The sequence below is a fragment of the Myzus persicae genome, unplaced genomic scaffold (genome assembly GCF_001856785.1).
Source record: "Myzus persicae strain clone G006 unplaced genomic scaffold, MPER_G0061.0, whole genome shotgun sequence".
Lineage (NCBI taxonomy): Eukaryota > Metazoa > Arthropoda > Insecta > Hemiptera > Aphididae > Myzus > Myzus persicae.
Genome location: NW_019100470.1, coordinates 644,045 through 662,384, shown reverse-complemented (window position 1 = coordinate 662,384; position 18,340 = coordinate 644,045). Strand labels below are relative to the sequence as shown.

Here is an 18,340-nt window from a genome sequence, read left to right as displayed (position 1 = left end):
ACCTCGCGATTAAATCCGCGACCCAAAGATAATAGATCTCCAGGTTTAAAAACGTATAACAAAAAATTATATTATGGAGTGCTTGCTTTAACCTTTAGTAGAGATTAGACATTACAATTTTCTACAAAATCACACATTATTTTCAATTAGTATGAATCGCCAAATTATTTCAATGATACTTTGGCTTTTGATCATTCATCATTGCCTATTTTTTTTTCCAATTTACAGGCACCTAAATGCAACAGAAATCAGTCTAATTCACATATCAATAGAATAAAATGTTTTGAGAGCTTAAATTTATTAGCTGCTTGACGGAAGAAATATGTTAAAATATTTAACTAAAGAATAAATTTTATAATTGAAAATAAATTTTAAATAAACACAAACTTTTGAATTATTCAAAGAAATATTAAATATTATGATAATTTATTATTTTACTTTAGTCTGAATCTGGCCAATCAAGTTAGAATAGTTTTGAAAAATTCAGTCAATACTCAATACTATAAAAAAAATTACTTTCAACAACATATTTTTGTAGTTTGAGGATTATCTTATTCTGATACATATTAAACACTTTACTTGTATAAATTACATTACTTGCTTCATAAAAATATAAAGTACAAGTATAACTTATTCCACGTAAAAAAAGTGCAAAAAGAATAAGAAAAAAAGGAAATAAAGGCAACTTTTGATAAAATATAAATGGTAAATAATTCAAAATTCAAAAAGAAGCTTTTATTCTTTAAGAAAAAAAATGTTTTACAAGTTGTTAGGTCGACCAGTTAGGTGCAGAACCACCTCCCCAGTTGGTATTGGCTGCACCAGTAGCAGGCGCTGCATTCCATTCTTCAGCCTAAAAGTTAAATAAATGATAGAAAAACACATTTAAAAATAATGGGCTTAAAAGAGACAAGAAAATACGAACCGCCCAGTCAAGAGCTGGAGCAGGAGTAGCTGCAGCTACTGCTAATGGTGGCACAGGAGTTCCATCTTCAGCCCAATTTTGTGGAGCAGTAGCTGCTACTGCACCCTCATTCCAGTCAGCAGCTGTATTGGACAATGAATAAGCTTCTTCCACACCAACAACCGTCTTAACAGTTGAAGCTGCAGGCAATGCTTCTTTGGCAGCAGCTTCTTCTTTTTCAACCTGAACAATTATTTAGTATTATTTTAAAAGCTACAAGCAAAATAACAAAAATAAAGACACTTACATCTTCAGGATCTCTGTAGAAGAACAAGTCAACAACAACATCCCATTTACCATCACGAGGAATAGTTCCCCTAAGACGAAGTACTTCACGGGCCAAGAACCACCACATAAGTCCAATAGAATGAGGAGACTATAATAAACAGTAAATAATGACTTAAATTATAAAAGAAGAAATAGTTTTAAATATACGATTAAAACCGTTAATATATTACCTTATTATTACACGGAATGGCAATGTCAACATATCTTAATGGAGTATCTGCATTACATAAAGCAATAACTGGTATGTTGACATAAGAAGCTTCAGTGATTGGCTGATGATCAGTGGCTGGATCGGTTACAACAAGAAGTCTAGGTTCACGGAAAGCAGCCTAGTAAGAACAAAAAATAATCCATTAGCTTTTACATACATAAAATATAAATGTTATTTATTTTTATAATACCTGAGGGCATAACATGGATATATGTGCTACAAGCAATTATTACATTAAACAAAGTGAGGGAAGAAACCATCCAGTGATCATACTTTCTTTATATTATATACATTGATATTTTTGATAAAAGTCATTGATTTAAATACTATCAGTACACAAATAATTTATCAATCATTAATTTTCAGATTGACTGGGGTGTATAGTCATCATTTTAAGTATAAAAAGTATAGATTAATTTTTAAAATATTATATGAAACATAGTGTTGTAATTAAAATTATGTGTAATACATTAAGCTAAGACATTTATAATATAATAAGTAGGACATTTTCATCAATTACTAAGTTAAAGACTTAACAAGATAACCTGTATTATTATTACTGAGCTTAATAGGTATTAATTAGGTATTAGTAATTTAATAAATAATTTAAAATGTACAAGCAAGACAAGCAGGTAGTATAAAAATGAAGAACAAAAATAATCCAATCATTAATATAAAATAGACTGGGGTGTTAAAATCATAATTTAAGTTCCATATCAGCGAGACTATAAATGAATGCAAATCAGGAAATCATTTAGAGAATATAAGAATCAGAAGCACTAATGTATCAATCATGAATATTCAGATTGACTGGGGTGTATAGTCATCATTAAAGTTTCGTTAAGATAAATTAATTTTCAGAATTATTATATTAAATATAATATTGTAATAATTATTTATAAAACTACATTAAGCTAAGACATTTATATTAACTAGAAAAAGTAAAACACTTTTCATCAATTACAAAGTCAAAGATTTAGATAACAAGATAACCCGTATTATTATTATTATGCTTAATATATTAGTGATATCATAAATTAATAAAAATATATAAGCAAGTAATACGGAAATTAAGTACAAAAATAAATCAATAATATAAATTGACTGGGGTATTGAAATCATAATTTAAGTTTCAAACATTAGTGAGATTATAAATAAATGCAAATTTGGAAATCATTTTGAGAATATAAGAATCAGAAGCACAACTGTATCAATCATTAATATTCAGATTGACTGGGGTGTATAGTCATCATATAAGTTTTGTAAGTATAAATAAAAACATTATTTTATCATATATGATAACAATTAAATGAGAGAACTTTGGCAGATTGACTTAAATGAGAATATCACATATTGTCTTCATTAAGAGAAGTCTCAATAAGACTAAAATAATGAAGATACACAATCAAGGAATTTAAAAAATGTATAATTCAGAAAATACAGATTGATCAATCATTTAAATTCAGATTGACTGGGGTGTATATTAAGTCATCATTTTTAAAAACAGCATATTAAATAGTATACCATAGTTAACTTATGATTGAACCTTAAATATTCAAAATAAAAAAAGAGAATGTAAGTTGTATTTTATAATGCACTTATTTCCAGATATTGTTTGGGGCTATCTAAGTAGATACTATGTTTATATTTTTAAATAACGAATATGCTTTATAGTCATCTTAGTGAATAAACGTGTTCATTCAAAATATAAATATAGCCTTAGTGGGAACAATGTATTAAACAAGCGGACATCAATACAATATAGTTTGATCATATGTACTTATTATTCAGTCATAGTACTTCAGATTGACTGGAGCGTACAAAAAAAATCATATCAAACAAACAATTGTAGTTGAAAAATAACTATTAGAATTTTAAATAAAAATGTACAATTTACTTGTATCTGATTAGTAAAAGCTCCTGGAGTGAAACGACCAGCAATTGGTGTGGCACCAGTGTAAGCTGCAAACTTCAATACAGCACGTTGTCCATAAGGCCTAGATGAAATTACGAAAATTTCTGATGGATGTTCAACAGCAACAATAGCTCTAGCTGCTAACAACAGTTTCTCCCATGTCTTGTTCAAGTTGAAAATGTTCAATCCTAAAAGTAAAATCTTAATAAACATAGTGCTCTAGATACAATGTTAAAATTTAATTTACCGCGGCTGTTTCTCTTATAAGCATATTGTTCCATTTGAAAGTTGACATTTTCAGCACCCAAGTGGGTGGTGGCAGCCAACATCTTGGTGACATCGTCTTCTTTCAAGCCCAATACATCTAGTCCTCCCGACATGTTGCAGCTTGAAAAATTATAAAAAATAGTTAACACACAGCAGTTATTAATTGACCGTACAGAATACAATACAATAAGTAGGTATTTTAATATTAATATAAAATATACAAGTGCATAATTAACCAAATGTAATGTACATGTAAACATTCGACCGATATATTATGTACCTATCAAACAAAATATTAATGAGTGTAAAAAAAATGTAACACCTGAATATCTGATGGAAAAATAGAAAATGTGTAAGTTATAATTTAAAATTCATAAGACATATTGAATTCTACAGAACTTTGCGAACATGATGAAGTGTATAGACCTAACACAGGTTACAAAAAACATAACCTCAAATAAAAATTTTATTTTTTATTCACTTGTACTTTAAGAGTGAGAATTCCCTAGAAATAATCAACCGATTGAAGCGAAAATACGTAAGGACCGAATTAATGATGTCTGCAGCAACTCTAAGTCCGAATAAAAGTTAACCTTATTGAATATGCCGCTTTACATGTGACCAAAATGTTGACATGACGTAAAGCCAAGAGACGGTGGTCAATTGGTTAAATGATCTTTGATCAGCTCTAAATCTCATAGACATCGTCTTGAACATTTGTGATTAATAAATAATAATTAAATAATACTTACAGTTGGTCAGACGTCTAATTCAACAAGTTTTATTAAAAAAATTAACCAGAAATTATAAGACTTGAAAAGAGTCAACGAAAAAGAAACATTTTACAGAACGAGAGCGCCGCGTGAATAGGCGGGGCGTGCACGTCTATGCCGCAGTGCAGCCAACAGACACGTGGGCAAACCAAAATTCTTTTTTTCTCCAATATTGTTCTGTGATATGAACTAGAGCCTAGAGATGAAAATTCTATATTACATAATATGTAAGAATATTAATTATTAATATATTATTCTTTCGGAACGAGATCACGGATTAATATCCGTGGACGAGATGGTGTCGTATTACCACAAAAAACAAAATAATAGTTATTAGTTAAATAAATATAAATTTTTAAATTATATTTAATGTACGGCATAATTCGTTTATGAAGTAAATTCGCTACTCCTTTGACTCTGTGCCTCTGTGGCATGGGTGAAAATGGGGGGGGGGGGGGTTAAGTTAATTAAGTTTAATAAAGCTTAAGTTTATTCATCACATTTTTTAAATTGTAATACCTAACCTTATTCAAAAGTCCCGGTAAAAATTATTTAAGTGAAAAAATTACCGAAGTGCTTTTTCTTGTACCGTTCTACGGTTTAACCACCTATTTGAGAAACGATTTTTTTTTTTTTTTATTTTTAGAAGAAAATATACAATCTTTATCTAAGACATGATAAGTATATGTGCGATAAGGGAAACATCGATAATTAAACATCATTTTACATAAATTTGAACTTTGAAGAAAGAAGCCACCCACTGATGACACTTTCGTCTTGGTTTATCGTAGTGATTTAGTTATGTTAGTATTTAAAGTAATAAATCTCTGCACCATTTACGTTTAAGTTGCCCTGGAGGGTTACTTGGGATTGTGATGGATGATATTTTTTAATGAGAGGATTTATTTTGAATGAGAAGAAAAAGAGTTATGAAAATTTTTTTTTTTTAAACGTGAGAACGATGTAAGTCACAAAATATCACAAATTGAGATATTGAATGGAATGTGTTATCAAATGATAGAAGGATCATGTGTGAACATTTGCAAAAAAAAAATATTTAATTTTACCACTGCAAAAAATCAGTATGAGAGAGAAATAACCATAAATCACTGGTAGCGTAATAACATTTTTTCTAGTTTTCTCCGAATTTCCTTTTATTGACTTACGTCGTATCTCAAATAGGTGGTTCAGTTGTAATTTGTTTTTTAGTGTGTACCTAATGTTTAAAATGCTTTTACATAATTACATAAATATTATATTACATTTGATATCTGCCAAAATATCTATCATATCTCGTATATTATAGCCATAATTAGGTACCTAACGAGTACGAGCATGAGTGCGTGTTTGTTTTCGAATTCTATAATTTTTCTTAGTTCAAAAGCAAGTTTCCATTTAAAAATGAAATTCATTAATTCTAAGAAAAAATACCCTCATACTATGGGATTTTTGTTCAATTTCCACAAAGAATGTTCCAATTTTATTCGTTGGAGCTGTTCAAAAAACAGCGCAATGAAGTGTTCTGCTTTTTTAAAAACTAATTTTCGATATACCCTACTTTTATTTCTGTGCATAATGATCATGCACATCACGGGAATGAAAATCTCTTTTCTGCGACAAAAATAAAAAAATTAAGCTTTTGTATTAAAAATATAATATTTTTAATTGAATTATTATAATTATTTAGGTGCTATTGTATTTATTATCTTAAACTTTTTCCTATTGTGGCACTTTTTTCGTCCGGATTTTTTTACTGGGACTGTTTTTTCCGCTATTCCAATGTATTATATTAATGTTAATTTTAAATCGTTCCAAAATTTTCATTCCAACCTATATTACCGGGATAACATTAATATTCAAAGTCTTCGAATGCATTTTTACCCATTTATTCGAATACATCCCTACTCCGACTTCCGAGTATTATATTTATATAACTATTATACCTTCTGAATAAAAGTAGTCAGTTGTTATTATTATTTGTTCTCTCTTTTTCCGTGCTGAACAAAATATAGAACTTTTCCAATGTGCAAATCTGCGTTTCTAACGAACAATAATTTTATATTTTGTAACATTTTCCTATCATAAAATACATCTAATCCAAATGATTACTATCACATTCACCCCCAAAAGACTACGGCAATAGAATAATAATATAATATTGCTATGACCACCGCTGTAGTCCTTAACAACCCCGACTTTTGAGTGGGGAGGTACAATTGCAGTATACCGATGACTAAGAGCCACATGTCTAATAAACACAGTATAGTCTAGAACCTAAATCCATAGTAGGTATCTATTCAGAAAAAAATCGTATTTAGTATTTCGGTTGACAGATTATTAATAATATAGGGAATCAATTCGCTATCGGTAATCTTTACTAAAATAATAAATATTTAATTTCAGATTCATATTTTAATTAGGTATTCGATGCGCATAACCGCACAAATGATGGTAGTATAATTGCTAATCTATAATTATTATTATTGTCGTGCCTGAAGCTATATTCGCGAACAGATAAGTGTTATTAGTGCAGTACTGCAGTCGCGTGCACATTTTGTAAATCGCTATAGGTTTAAAATAAGTACCTATTGTTGTTGACGTCGATATTACAAGTTATAGCAAAACGTATGTGAGTGATAGATTATTTATTATTTTGGGACTGCGATATTACTATCAGATCAACAAAATAACGTTTGAATTTTACAGCAGAGCGAATATTATTATACCACAGAATATGCGGATTCACAGAACAATAACAATACTAATAATATAAGGAGCCGCGGCCCGCGGCCATACGTGTTTTGAAGAAGTAGTGTACGTTGTACGTATTTGAACGTGGTGCAACGTGTCTCGTCACAAACCTGCAGACATGACCCAATAAACGATACTATTATTATTATAAGCATTAAAATTATTTTGTTTTCTTATCTAACCGAAATTTTTTGTAATCAGTAATCTCAAATTTCTCGCTAAACAATTTGAATTTAAAACTGTGTTTCGAAGTAATTATTGTGTTGAACTATTAATAATCGCCATAATATAATAATTTAAATTGTTGGAAATACACCGAAGCGAGTCCGATGGTGCACATGTCCGATATCTTTTACAGGTATTGATGAGGTATGTAGTTATAAACTTTCATAAAAGACTATCCCCTGCAGGGATAAGTGTATCAATGTTCAGTGTATTGTTGACATCAAACTATGGTGGAAATAAACTATGAAAACAATAAAATCGTACACAATGTAGAATTCTTACAACGTCTGAATGTTTCTTTAAGGTTTCTTAAACTTAATTTATACGTTTTTTTTTTTAAAATCATCAACAATATTTTTTTTGTAAAACAAAAGACAAGTTTTTAATTTGACTTAACTTGAGTTCAAAATAGTACTTCTTACATTTCATTTTTAACTTGTAATGTTTAGGTACTGTCTTTGATTGTAATAGCTCTATACTACATGACTAAAGATTCAAGTTTCACTATAAGGCCTGCATCTGGCCCATTCAAGAGCCCCAAAGAAATAGTACAATTTTATTATAATTTCGACGGATGGCAAGAGTAAGTAAACTTCTATAGTTTATTGATTATTATTTTTTTAAATATATTTTTTTGTACAGAGTTTTGCCAAAAACAGATAATACCTATTCACCTGGATCCAAATACTACAAGTATGAAGTGTCTCCAGGCATACCTCTCATACCAAATATGTCAAGATTACCTCTTAAATCTTATGAGAAAACTCCTCTGAAACATGATGTTTCTGAAGACCAATCATCTCATATCATTAATTCTAGTCATATAAGTGGGTTTATTAGATATTTAGTACTGAATTTCTCACTGCTACACTAGTTATTCTTCTCTGCAACATGTATGCTACGTAAAATAAAATATTTTCATTTTAATTTTGAGATCCTAATGATCTAACTATTTAAATTTAAAACAATGTCAGCCAGCACTTTCTAAAGTTTTTACTGGAAAATGATATTATAAAATACAGGAATGTAATATTACGTCTGGAGCAGGCGTTAATGTTTTGAACTTAATAGTACTTTTGAAGCAGTGAAGGGGTTAACAGTTATGAAAATTAATTAAATCTTTATTATTATTTTTAAATTTATATTTTACAGAAAAGAAATTATTTACAACTACAACTTATAAACATTTTAAAAAAACAGATCACAACGAAACTGAAACAGAAATCGGTGAAACCTCATTTACTACTCAAAGAAAAGCCGTAACACTCGTAAAATACGTGTCTCACTCAATTCAAACGATTATTAAATTCATAATTTCATATTTTATTTCTATTTCTACATTATCTGAAGTACATAAGTCTGTAATGGGTAAGATATAAAAATATATATATATTTGTTTTTTATAGATTTATTATTTAATTGTGTATTGTGTGGACTATTAGTTATTTGATTTTTATAACAGTGTAGTTTAAATAAATTATTTTATTTTATGTTTATGGACATAAATAAATCATAAAACCTATAAATAAACCTATTATTCTTTCTAATAGGATTGCATTGGAATAAAAAAATTATTTAATTACTTCATAAAAGTTTATTACATAAATAATTATGTTATTATTTTTAATGGATATTTAATCCAATGTTTTGTGAGGAAAATTGAATACTTAAATAAGATAACTTGAAGTAATTTATTCACAAATATCTTAAATTCAAGAATTATTCATGAAAAATTATTTGGTTTTGGGAATTAGGTCATTCACTATATATATTTTAATATTTATAATCATATATATAAGATATGAGTATATGACATTAAAAACATGAAAATGTTAAGGATATTTAGTATTAACCTATAGTGCTTAAATAATATAATGTTCATGCAATTATGTCATTATTATATAATAATAATAATTAATTTACATCATCAAATAATATTTACAATAAATTATGTACTTAATACAAGTACTTGATACCCCTCCAATAAGCATACCTCATAGGTTGGAGGGTTCAATTTTTAATATTATATTATGTATTAAATTAATTTAACATATCAAAATTATATATTTTTTAGCTACTTAAATAAAATTGTCTTATGAATAGTTCATTATTCTAACTGTAATACAAAACTATTTTGTCAGATATATACATTTATTATTTATGGATTAAGATAAACATATTATTTTATCTATATGATTTTCTTTACTCCTAAATTATTTGATTAAATAAATTGTTAACTGTTATTTCAGAGATTGGATCCAACATAATTAATACTACTATTCGGAAAATAACTAATTGGGTACATTTGGCCTCTATTACTTTAGTACACTACGAATTAGTTATCATTACAACCATGCAAAAAATAATTTATCATTATTTTGGACATACCAGAAAAAACAATCTAATATTCATCTTAATTTCAGCATTAATAATATTTTTAGCTGGTACAAATTTTACTATATTTTTAAAATATCAACATTTTATAACACTGATGAATAATTTTATTACTTGTGTGTTATAGTTGGCGTTTTAAACTACTTAACACCTTTAGAAATTCCAGTATGGCGAGATTCTTGGACGCATTTCCTTCTATCGCCATTTATTAATATACTCAATTTGGTCATATCAATTTATCAAGTGTTATCTTCTACTGTGCATTTTGTATTGGATTTAGTAACAGTGGTGTTAGCTTCAATGATGGTTGCTTTAAAATTATTTGGGCAATTATTTTTTAACGTATGCAATGCATTATTACTTACCATATTAAATATAATAAATTGTTGCAGTTAACGTAAAAAGGATTTTATCTTTTTTTTTTATCCAGGTATTTCGTAATATTAACACTGTTGTGGACTCGGCTACTAAAGTCCATACTATTCCTGTTGAACAAAATCAAGAGTTTTTAGCTTTTGATTATAATTTGTTGGCTAGAAAAATTATAGCTTCTGAAGAATTTCAACATGTACTAATTAACAAGTTAAATATTTCGCAGTCAAATTTAGTAAAATTACACGATCAAGAATTTCAATATTTGTTAAAAAACCAATTAGAAAAGCTGAACTCTGAAAACTTAAATTGGATTAATGTAAATTTATATTATATTTTCTTGTAAAGTTATTGAATCATTTATTGTATATATTTAAATAAAAAATTAATTAATTTAGAATCAATTAAAGAACCAAAAAATTACACTAAATAATGTTAAGAATGACATTGCTGAGCGAGATACAGAAACTATTAAATCAATGGAAAAGAAAATTTCAGAACTGCAAAATATTGTTTCAAACCTAATCAATAGCTTTGAGGACTACAAATCTAAACCAGGTAAATTACCCGATTTATACTGTTGAGTATATTTAATTAGATTGTTTATTTCTTAAGAATATAACTAATTAGTTAATAATTTGTTATAAAAACCGAAATATAAAAATATATAATTTGTTATTTTGTATTTTTAATTAGCCATAATAAAACCAAGTACCGAATCCATGTCTAAAGAAGCTTGTTCTAAAAATGATTGGAATTCAATTGTCAATTTTATTGAACAATATGTCAACATAACAATGAAATCTACACTAAGTATTTATGATGCTGATAAAACAGGAATGGTTGATTACGCTTTAGAATCTGCTGGTGAAAATGAAATTTTATATTATCATAATTTTGACCTTGCTTAATTATAACTAAAATGTACCGTTTTAAACTTGAATTTTAGGTGCAACAGTACTAGGAACACGTTGTACCCAAACCAAGCCATCAACGGCGGCATTAACTATGTTTGGAATACCTTTGTGGTTTATATCAAATGGGCCAAGAATGGCTATTCAGGTATAAAAATACATCACAAATTTGCTTAAGTTAATTTAAGTTACTTTAATATTGCATTAAACTTGCAATTAAAATATTATATTTTCTAAAAACAAATTTAAAAGTGAAAGTAATATGGTTCAGTTTCACTTCCGGACTTGATGGGATCGGACTCTATCAGGATTAAGCAGAATAACAATCTTCCCTGTTAATTCCAAAGATAAATCTTTCATAATTAATACAATCTTTTTACAAAGATTGATTTTTTTTAAAAATAATTAACACTTGTGTATGCTGTTATGTCGATGTGATGCCCGTATATATCTTACTTAAGTACAAAAAAAGTGTTAAATTTTTATTCAGAAAAAATATATTTGTGTTATTAGTTTTATTACTACAGTAAATTGACTTATTATCAAAATTAAAATTTAGAATATTTTCTGTGTTGCTTTCTTTGCTTTTTTTTGTTATATTAATTTTAAAGTGAGTTATTTGCTTTTTAATATTGTATGTACTTTAACTCACAGAGAACACTGATTTTCATACTATAACTAATACTTATAATGAAATTAATTATAATAATGTAAAATTTAAATAGATCCTTGTAAATTTTTATATCCCACTGTTTAGTAATATTATTGGGAACTTGAAACTTATGATAAGCTTTTTATTGTTATTCAAATTTAGCCTGGTGTTAACCCTGGTCAATGTTGGGCATTCATTGGTGCTAAGGGTTTTTTGGTGTTAAAGCTATCCAAAACTATACACGTAACTGGTTTTACCATAGAACATTTGCCAAAATCACTTTCAGAAGATGGTCATATTAGATCTGCCCCAAAAGATTTTAGTGTTTGGGTTAGTATTTTATAATTGATATAGTTTTTAATGCATTTTACAATATTATTGTTTTTTTTTTTTTGTCTATAGGGGTTGAAACATGAGACAGATTCAGATGGTAAGTTATTGGGTAAATATCAGTTTACCGTCGATGGACCTAGCTTACAATATTTTTCTGCCACGGTGAGCAATACATTTAATTAACTTTTTTTTTTTTTTGTGAACAATAACATTTTTCTGTTTTAGGCGACAGATAATGTTTACTCTATTGTGGAATTAAGAATAGAATCAAACCATGGACATGAAGAGTATACATGTCTGTATCGTATCAGGGTTCACGGAGATCTAGCGGTTGTTTAATGGGTACTTAATGGATGTAGTCAAAAAGTATATTTATAAGTACAAAGTTAAAGAATATTTATTCTTTACTTAATTGGTTACCACTAGCCTTCAGTTAAAACAAAAAAAAAACAAAAAAATAATATTATTTTTTTATCACCAAAGAATGAAACTTAATTTTTAATTTACCCCACTCCAATTAAAAGCTTTTGTGTTAAATATAATAAATGTTTGAATTATTTACATTTTATTATTTACAATCAGATAAATGATTTTTTTTTTTTAATTTTGTATTTTCAATTTTTGATTTTCATGTTCATGATAAATTATTTTATAGCCATTCGATTTTATATTTTCGCATGAATCAAATGTAAAATATTAAAGTTAAAATATTTTTTATGTTTAAATGTATTTAATTTAAATCACTATTGTAGTATTGTGTGTTATGAATATGATCATATTTTATTTTAAATTTTAAATCTATTGTTAAATGTAAAAATAGAATACTGAATATTTTTATTATTTCTAAAAAAAAATTGTGTAATTGAGTTAACACATTATAAAGTCAAGTTATAATAATTATAAGATTTGTATAAAAAACATATTTTACTTTATTTATATTTTTATTAATCAATTAACAATAATTGATACCTTAAAATAACATGTTAAGTATAATACAATTTATCTACTTGAAGTTTAAGTCATATAATTTTCTAGGTCTCACTCAATGTGAAATGGTAAACTATTGTCAATTTGTGCTAAATTTTAAGGGAATAGATAGTTTTTCTATTTATTGACATAATCATAAAAGCGAAGAAGCCTTTTTCTAGCTGAACCGTTGAAATGACAAATTAGGCAAACTTTGACATAATAAATGATACTTGAGGGGCTCAAATAGTACACACTGTAACATAAAATTTTATTATTTTAATGGTAAGCAAAAATTATTGGAAAATCATTTTACAGAGAAAAACATTTATGAAATGTAAGGTGGCCTACACATTTATTTAAAATTTTAAGACCTATGGAAAACCAAAATACGTATAATGGCTTATTACAGGCACCTAATCAGCTGATCGGCTTCTCGTTTACCTGTGATCTGAAATCTGAATCACCGAAAAAAAAATGGAAACAAGCTCACACACCAATCTGAGTTGATATGTTTGTTTTCTCCGAGGAAACATTTACTGCCGCCGTGTTCAAGGCCATAGTCACTCGATTTGGCCAATTCACATAGTGCCATTCCTCTGCTTTAGGCAACATATAGGTCGACCTTATGAGAGTATCTAAGATTAATAATGTTTTTTTTTTTAACAAATGACAGGTAAAAACAGCTCTTCTTCCATGTAGTGATACCACATGAAAAAAAGGCATTCTTAAGGCAAAGAATATCAGTTCTATAGAAGCTGAAACCGATAGAGGAAAGCAAATATTTTTAATTGCATCCATGTGTCTGAAGGTGCATTGAAGCGGTGGAAATAAATTGTGTCTGGTTGCATTTTTACAGCCATCGGCTACCTGTGGAGGAATTAGCAGGAAATTTATCAATAAACGGTGAGTCAGGGGGCCAGTTGTAGATTTTTTGGTTCGGGAAACATGAACCTAAGCTGCTCACAAAATCCTTTTTTTTTTCAGTAAAAAAATGTTTTGCATTTCCCGTTACTTCTGTCTTCTTAATATATCAGTCAATGTTTGTAACACACTTTGTTTGGATAAAAAAACTTAATAAAAACCAATATTATACTCAAAGATAGGTACATGATAATAAATAATAATTAAATCTCTTCAGATAACGCTTCCACAAAATAATCCTTGGAAACGTCTTTTATTTTAAATTTCAATCTATAATGAATGATTTGAAAATATATTAACAAAAAGCAATCAATACAATATATTTTAATTTTAAAAAAAAAAAAAATTATAATAATAAACCAATGAAAAAATAACCATTATTTGTTAGTTGTTACACATCTTTAACTATTGTATACTCAGTGTTCCAACTTTGACATTTTAAGTGATTTGTCTCAAAAATGAGCAAACACAGGCAGTGTTGTTATAACATATTATTAAGTTTTAATATTGTTCGTCGTATGGATTACGATTATTTTACAACTCATTATACTTAGAAACAAAATTATATTTTAAAATCAATACTCTAATCAGTCAAAATTAGAAAAGTACAAAGTAAACTGAGGAGGGGGGGGGGCAATAGTGACTAATTTATTTCACTACATATCAATAATTCACTAAACTGACATTTAGAAAAAAAATACTGTAACACTTTGTACTAGTGTTAAAATAACTAAAAAGAAAAAAAACATTACATTTATTTAAGTTGACTACAAAAATTCGCTTTGAGCTAAAAAAAATTTATATTTATATTTATATAGCAATATATAAACAAAATAATAAAACAGGAAATAAATAAATCTATTTATCGTTGCTTTTCTTTGCGGTTATTTTTCTTCGGCAAACTAGTAACAGGTTCTGGTTTTGATGTACCAATGTATAAATCATATACAACTGGTACAAACTAAAATTAAAATAATTAATAGTTTATTAGGATAGGTAACAACAGGTTTATTTTTGTGCGATTTTTACCTGAATAAAGAAGTAGACTCCTGACAAGTAAACAGCTATTGCTAGAGTAAGAATGAGATCGAACACTGCTGGTTTAACACTGAAAAAAAAATATACAATACATTCATAGCAAAAATAACATGCATATATCAGTCTTAGATACTGCGTTTACTCTGTCTGGCAAGAAAAACATGTCGATTTAGCACACCTCCACTGGAGCACCAGACACCCTGCTATCAAATCCAGTTTCACTAGGGCAAGGTGCCAACGTGGAAATGCGCTGAAGAATCGATTTTAGTCGTGCCGTGGTGCATTCTTTTGCAGAATAGAGTATAATATTATCCAATAGTCGTAGTACAAGATATGAAATAGGTAATTCATTCGTATAGATCTATCATTTTTAATCATGAGGCATACCTTTTATACAATTTTACTAACCTGTAAACTTGTAAAGTAGCCCTGGTAACTGTGTAGAATGAAAACTGTGGATCAACCTTTTCGGCAGTTAGATGAGACACATTAACATCCTTTAAATTCTTACTCATCAATGAAAATAAATTATCGACTAATGGATGGTTTTTTTGAGCTATTATTTGTGCGGATCTAGGCTGTAAAACTAATAAATCCAATGAAGTACGTAACGACTCAAAATCAACATTCTGAAAAAAAAAACCAATCAATTTAGGTACATAACGATAGAATTCAATATATATAATATAGCAATTAAGATTCATATTGGAAAATATCATAAAATGAATGGTAGATTAAACTTACGATTTTGGGAGTTTCGGATGTATTATAATCATACAGATGAGCAACTAAAGTTTTAGCTATAATCTGAGCATTGCGATACACAGTTTTTGAATCTAATGCTTCGCTTGTATCTAAAATTGATCTCCTCGAGCTGTTTTTGTGACTCTGTTAACAAATAAATCATGAAACATCTCTAATATTACCTTAAACACATGTATAATACTTTTAAACTAGAAAGAGTGAAAGCGGGCAACCTTCTTATACTATATCTTTCATGTTCCCAAGCTAGTGTATCACTGCCCAGATTAATTTTTTTATGAATGATTTTCAGTCCATTTTCTCCTAAATTATTATTAAGTTCCTAGGATTATAAAAAAATAAATAACCAATATTAATAATAATAAAATAATATGAACATAAAATAAAATAAATTACATTCATAAAGTTCCCCATTTTGGTGTCGTCCTTTGGTGGTTTTGAAACATGAGCATAAATATTCTTATCGCTGCCCAACGAGTCTAAACACAATACAAATGAAACATCCTAAAACACAAATAATATTTAACAAAAAATTTACATATATTGAGTAAATATATTTGTTAATTACTTGTAGGGTATTGGATTTTTCCATTTGTTGTTCAATCCAGTTTTTAGATCCCATGTAGTTGAGCTTACCACCACCACTCAAAATAAACATGACATTATACTTTGGACGATTTTTTTCTGCATAAACTCGGCTAAGTATTTTGGCCAAAAGTAAAAGTATAGCAGCTCCTGAACCGTTACTATCAGCGCCATATGATAACTCCTGTATTAAATCATTTATGATTTTTATTAATACATTTTTTCATAAATTATTTATTTATTATTATTAAATATGTAATTCAATATTAACATTGATTGCTTACCGGCGCCAAACCAAAACTGTCATAATGAGCAACAATCAAAATACTGGGTAACTTGTCTTGAAACCCATATCCAATCAATTGACCCTGGTAAAATCAATACTTTCAAGTTTAGCAAAAACGTTTTACGTAAAACAAAATGTAGGTACACATTGAATAGTTTACCTGAATAGTTGATATGGCAATGTTTGGTTGCAAAACTGGTTTACTTGCCGACACCACTATTTGATATCCATTTGCAGACACTGAATTAATGAAAGCTGATAAAAATAAGAAAGTATTAATATGGTAATTAGAAATTAGTTTTAATGTTCATGTTTGGCACCTTTGGCTGCAGAACTTGCATTTTCATCTATAATTTTACTATCAGCCAAGTCCTTCATTAAGTCGTTGACTTCAGTAGTCCAATTAATTATGTATACAGGTATGGAAGTATCGGACAATAAAATGGTTTGTTCTATTTCTTGCATTGCCTGAAATAATTTAATAATTTAAGAATTAATTTCCATTCTAAATATATCTAAACGGCTCGGACTGAAAAAATAAAAAGTACAGAGTTGAGCCAGTCGTCAAACTTGTGATGATCAGAAATGGTCTTTGCTTTATTCGCCAATCACCTAATAAGTAATGAGTAACAACAAAGATAATTTTAAGACAATATATATCTCACATTCAGTTGCTCCCGAGTATATGGTGCAGGCGGTACGACCAGCACTAAGGCACCAGATCCGGACGCTATTTGTTCATATTCTTCGGTCGTGAAGTTGTCCATCAGTACGAACACACAATGCCTCGACCGACTGCTCCATGTTTTCAGAGATCTGGCCTCCAAGTTGATTATACTGCTCTTTGAACCTGTCGTTTGGAGACAATAAATTCAATCAGTACCTGTCATCGATCCGTCTAACGACTTGAGCAGTCGAGACTCTAGCACTTTACCGTATGTGGCGCCTTGTAGACTGTACTGTTGGGCGCGGTACACCGTAAATTCGTGCGCCGCGTTCGCCGGACACACCGGACTCATGACCAACAGCAACGGGATGGCGATCAACAGATACATCGGGAAGCCGGTCTTCAGTATTTCCGAAAACTCGTCGGATTCGCCCAACATCGTTGTTCTTATAATACTTGTTAATTATAGGAATTTAGGAGGTGTTCGGCGATGAAAGAGCAACCAATAACACTCTCTGGCAGGTACTTAACAACAGAAAAACGAGTTTGTTTTTAAACCATAACCAAAACGGAAAAAAAAAACGGAACGCGAACCGGTGCAACCGACGGCGGTTGAACTGATCAGACCGACCCGGAAAATTGGATTCGACGAGTCGTGGAACACGCCGGCGAACGATCGTTGTAATTCGCAATCGTTTTCGACATGTACGAGGAGAACGATGAGAGATAGCTCGGTGCTACCACGGAATAGATTAAACGGTGCACACCCGTTGAATAGCGCCTTATCACGCACAGATAAGTACTGGTTCGTTGGGTTGCCTATGGCGCCGTTCGGCGTGTTCGGTCAAAATATTTTACCGAAAAAAGCCTCATCCCGACAACAAAATACGGACGACGTTGTAATATTGTCATGGCAGAGCGAGCCATAGCACCGTGCGTTGAAGAGTTCGACCGAAGTGGATTTGATCCAAAGTTTATGGATCCTTGGATTTCATCAATCCACACCGAGTTCGACACTTCTCGGCCGACAGATAGCGATACCGCTTTCGAATT

The 18,340-nt window shown here is 29.2% G+C and overlaps 3 protein-coding genes and 1 long non-coding RNA gene across 6 annotated transcripts; 2 read left to right on the top strand and 2 right to left on the bottom strand.

The window, feature by feature from the left end:
• Positions 1-716: 716 nt before the first annotated feature.
• LOC111042874 (40S ribosomal protein SA) lies at positions 717-4,530 on the bottom strand. 2 transcript variants are annotated; one of them, XM_022327599.1, is made up of 7 exons: positions 3,968-4,087; positions 3,626-3,765; positions 3,361-3,566; positions 1,423-1,581; positions 1,212-1,340; positions 926-1,147; positions 717-853 (listed from the first exon to the last, which is right to left on the bottom strand). In XM_022327599.1, the coding sequence occupies exons 2-7, from the start codon at positions 3,756-3,758 to the stop codon at positions 770-772; spliced, it is 933 nt and encodes a 310-aa protein (XP_022183291.1). In that variant the 5' UTR covers positions 3,759-3,765; positions 3,968-4,087; the 3' UTR covers positions 717-769. The 2 variants fall into 2 exon arrangements, with proteins under 2 accessions (XP_022183291.1, XP_022183283.1); XM_022327591.1 differs by lacking the exon at positions 3,968-4,087 and adding an exon at positions 4,398-4,530 and having other exon boundaries at positions 720-853.
• A 2,322-nt stretch (positions 4,531-6,852) lies between these two features.
• LOC111043061 lies at positions 6,853-12,681 on the top strand. Of its 2 annotated transcripts, none has more exons than XM_022327855.1 (14): positions 6,853-7,047; positions 7,125-7,527; positions 7,844-7,977; positions 8,037-8,221; positions 8,547-8,762; positions 9,644-9,838; positions 9,916-10,130; positions 10,219-10,479; positions 10,559-10,718; positions 10,857-11,027; positions 11,110-11,222; positions 11,889-12,056; positions 12,129-12,221; positions 12,285-12,681. In XM_022327855.1, the coding sequence occupies exons 3-14, from the start codon at positions 7,877-7,879 to the stop codon at positions 12,396-12,398; spliced, it is 1,992 nt and encodes a 663-aa protein (XP_022183547.1). In that variant the 5' UTR covers positions 6,853-7,047; positions 7,125-7,527; positions 7,844-7,876; the 3' UTR covers positions 12,399-12,681. The 2 variants fall into 2 exon arrangements, with proteins under 2 accessions (XP_022183547.1, XP_022183538.1); XM_022327846.1 differs by having other exon boundaries at positions 6,855-7,047; positions 7,125-7,538; positions 12,285-12,680.
• Positions 12,682-13,042: 361 nt separating this feature from the next.
• On the top strand, positions 13,043-14,477 carry LOC111042945. The gene is made up of 2 exons (XR_002605514.1): positions 13,043-13,310; positions 13,438-14,477. It is a non-coding gene; the product is annotated as an uncharacterized LOC111042945 (long non-coding RNA).
• LOC111042937 (nicalin) lies at positions 14,162-18,046 on the bottom strand. Its single transcript, XM_022327684.1, has 12 exons — positions 17,555-18,046; positions 17,286-17,470; positions 16,941-17,088; positions 16,781-16,875; positions 16,619-16,702; positions 16,318-16,518; positions 16,146-16,253; positions 15,934-16,071; positions 15,732-15,875; positions 15,396-15,616; positions 14,979-15,057; positions 14,162-14,910 (listed from the first exon to the last, which is right to left on the bottom strand). The coding sequence occupies exons 1-12, from the start codon at positions 17,724-17,726 to the stop codon at positions 14,812-14,814; spliced, it is 1,674 nt and encodes a 557-aa protein (XP_022183376.1). The 5' UTR covers positions 17,727-18,046; the 3' UTR covers positions 14,162-14,811.
• Positions 18,047-18,340: the final 294 nt, after the last annotated feature.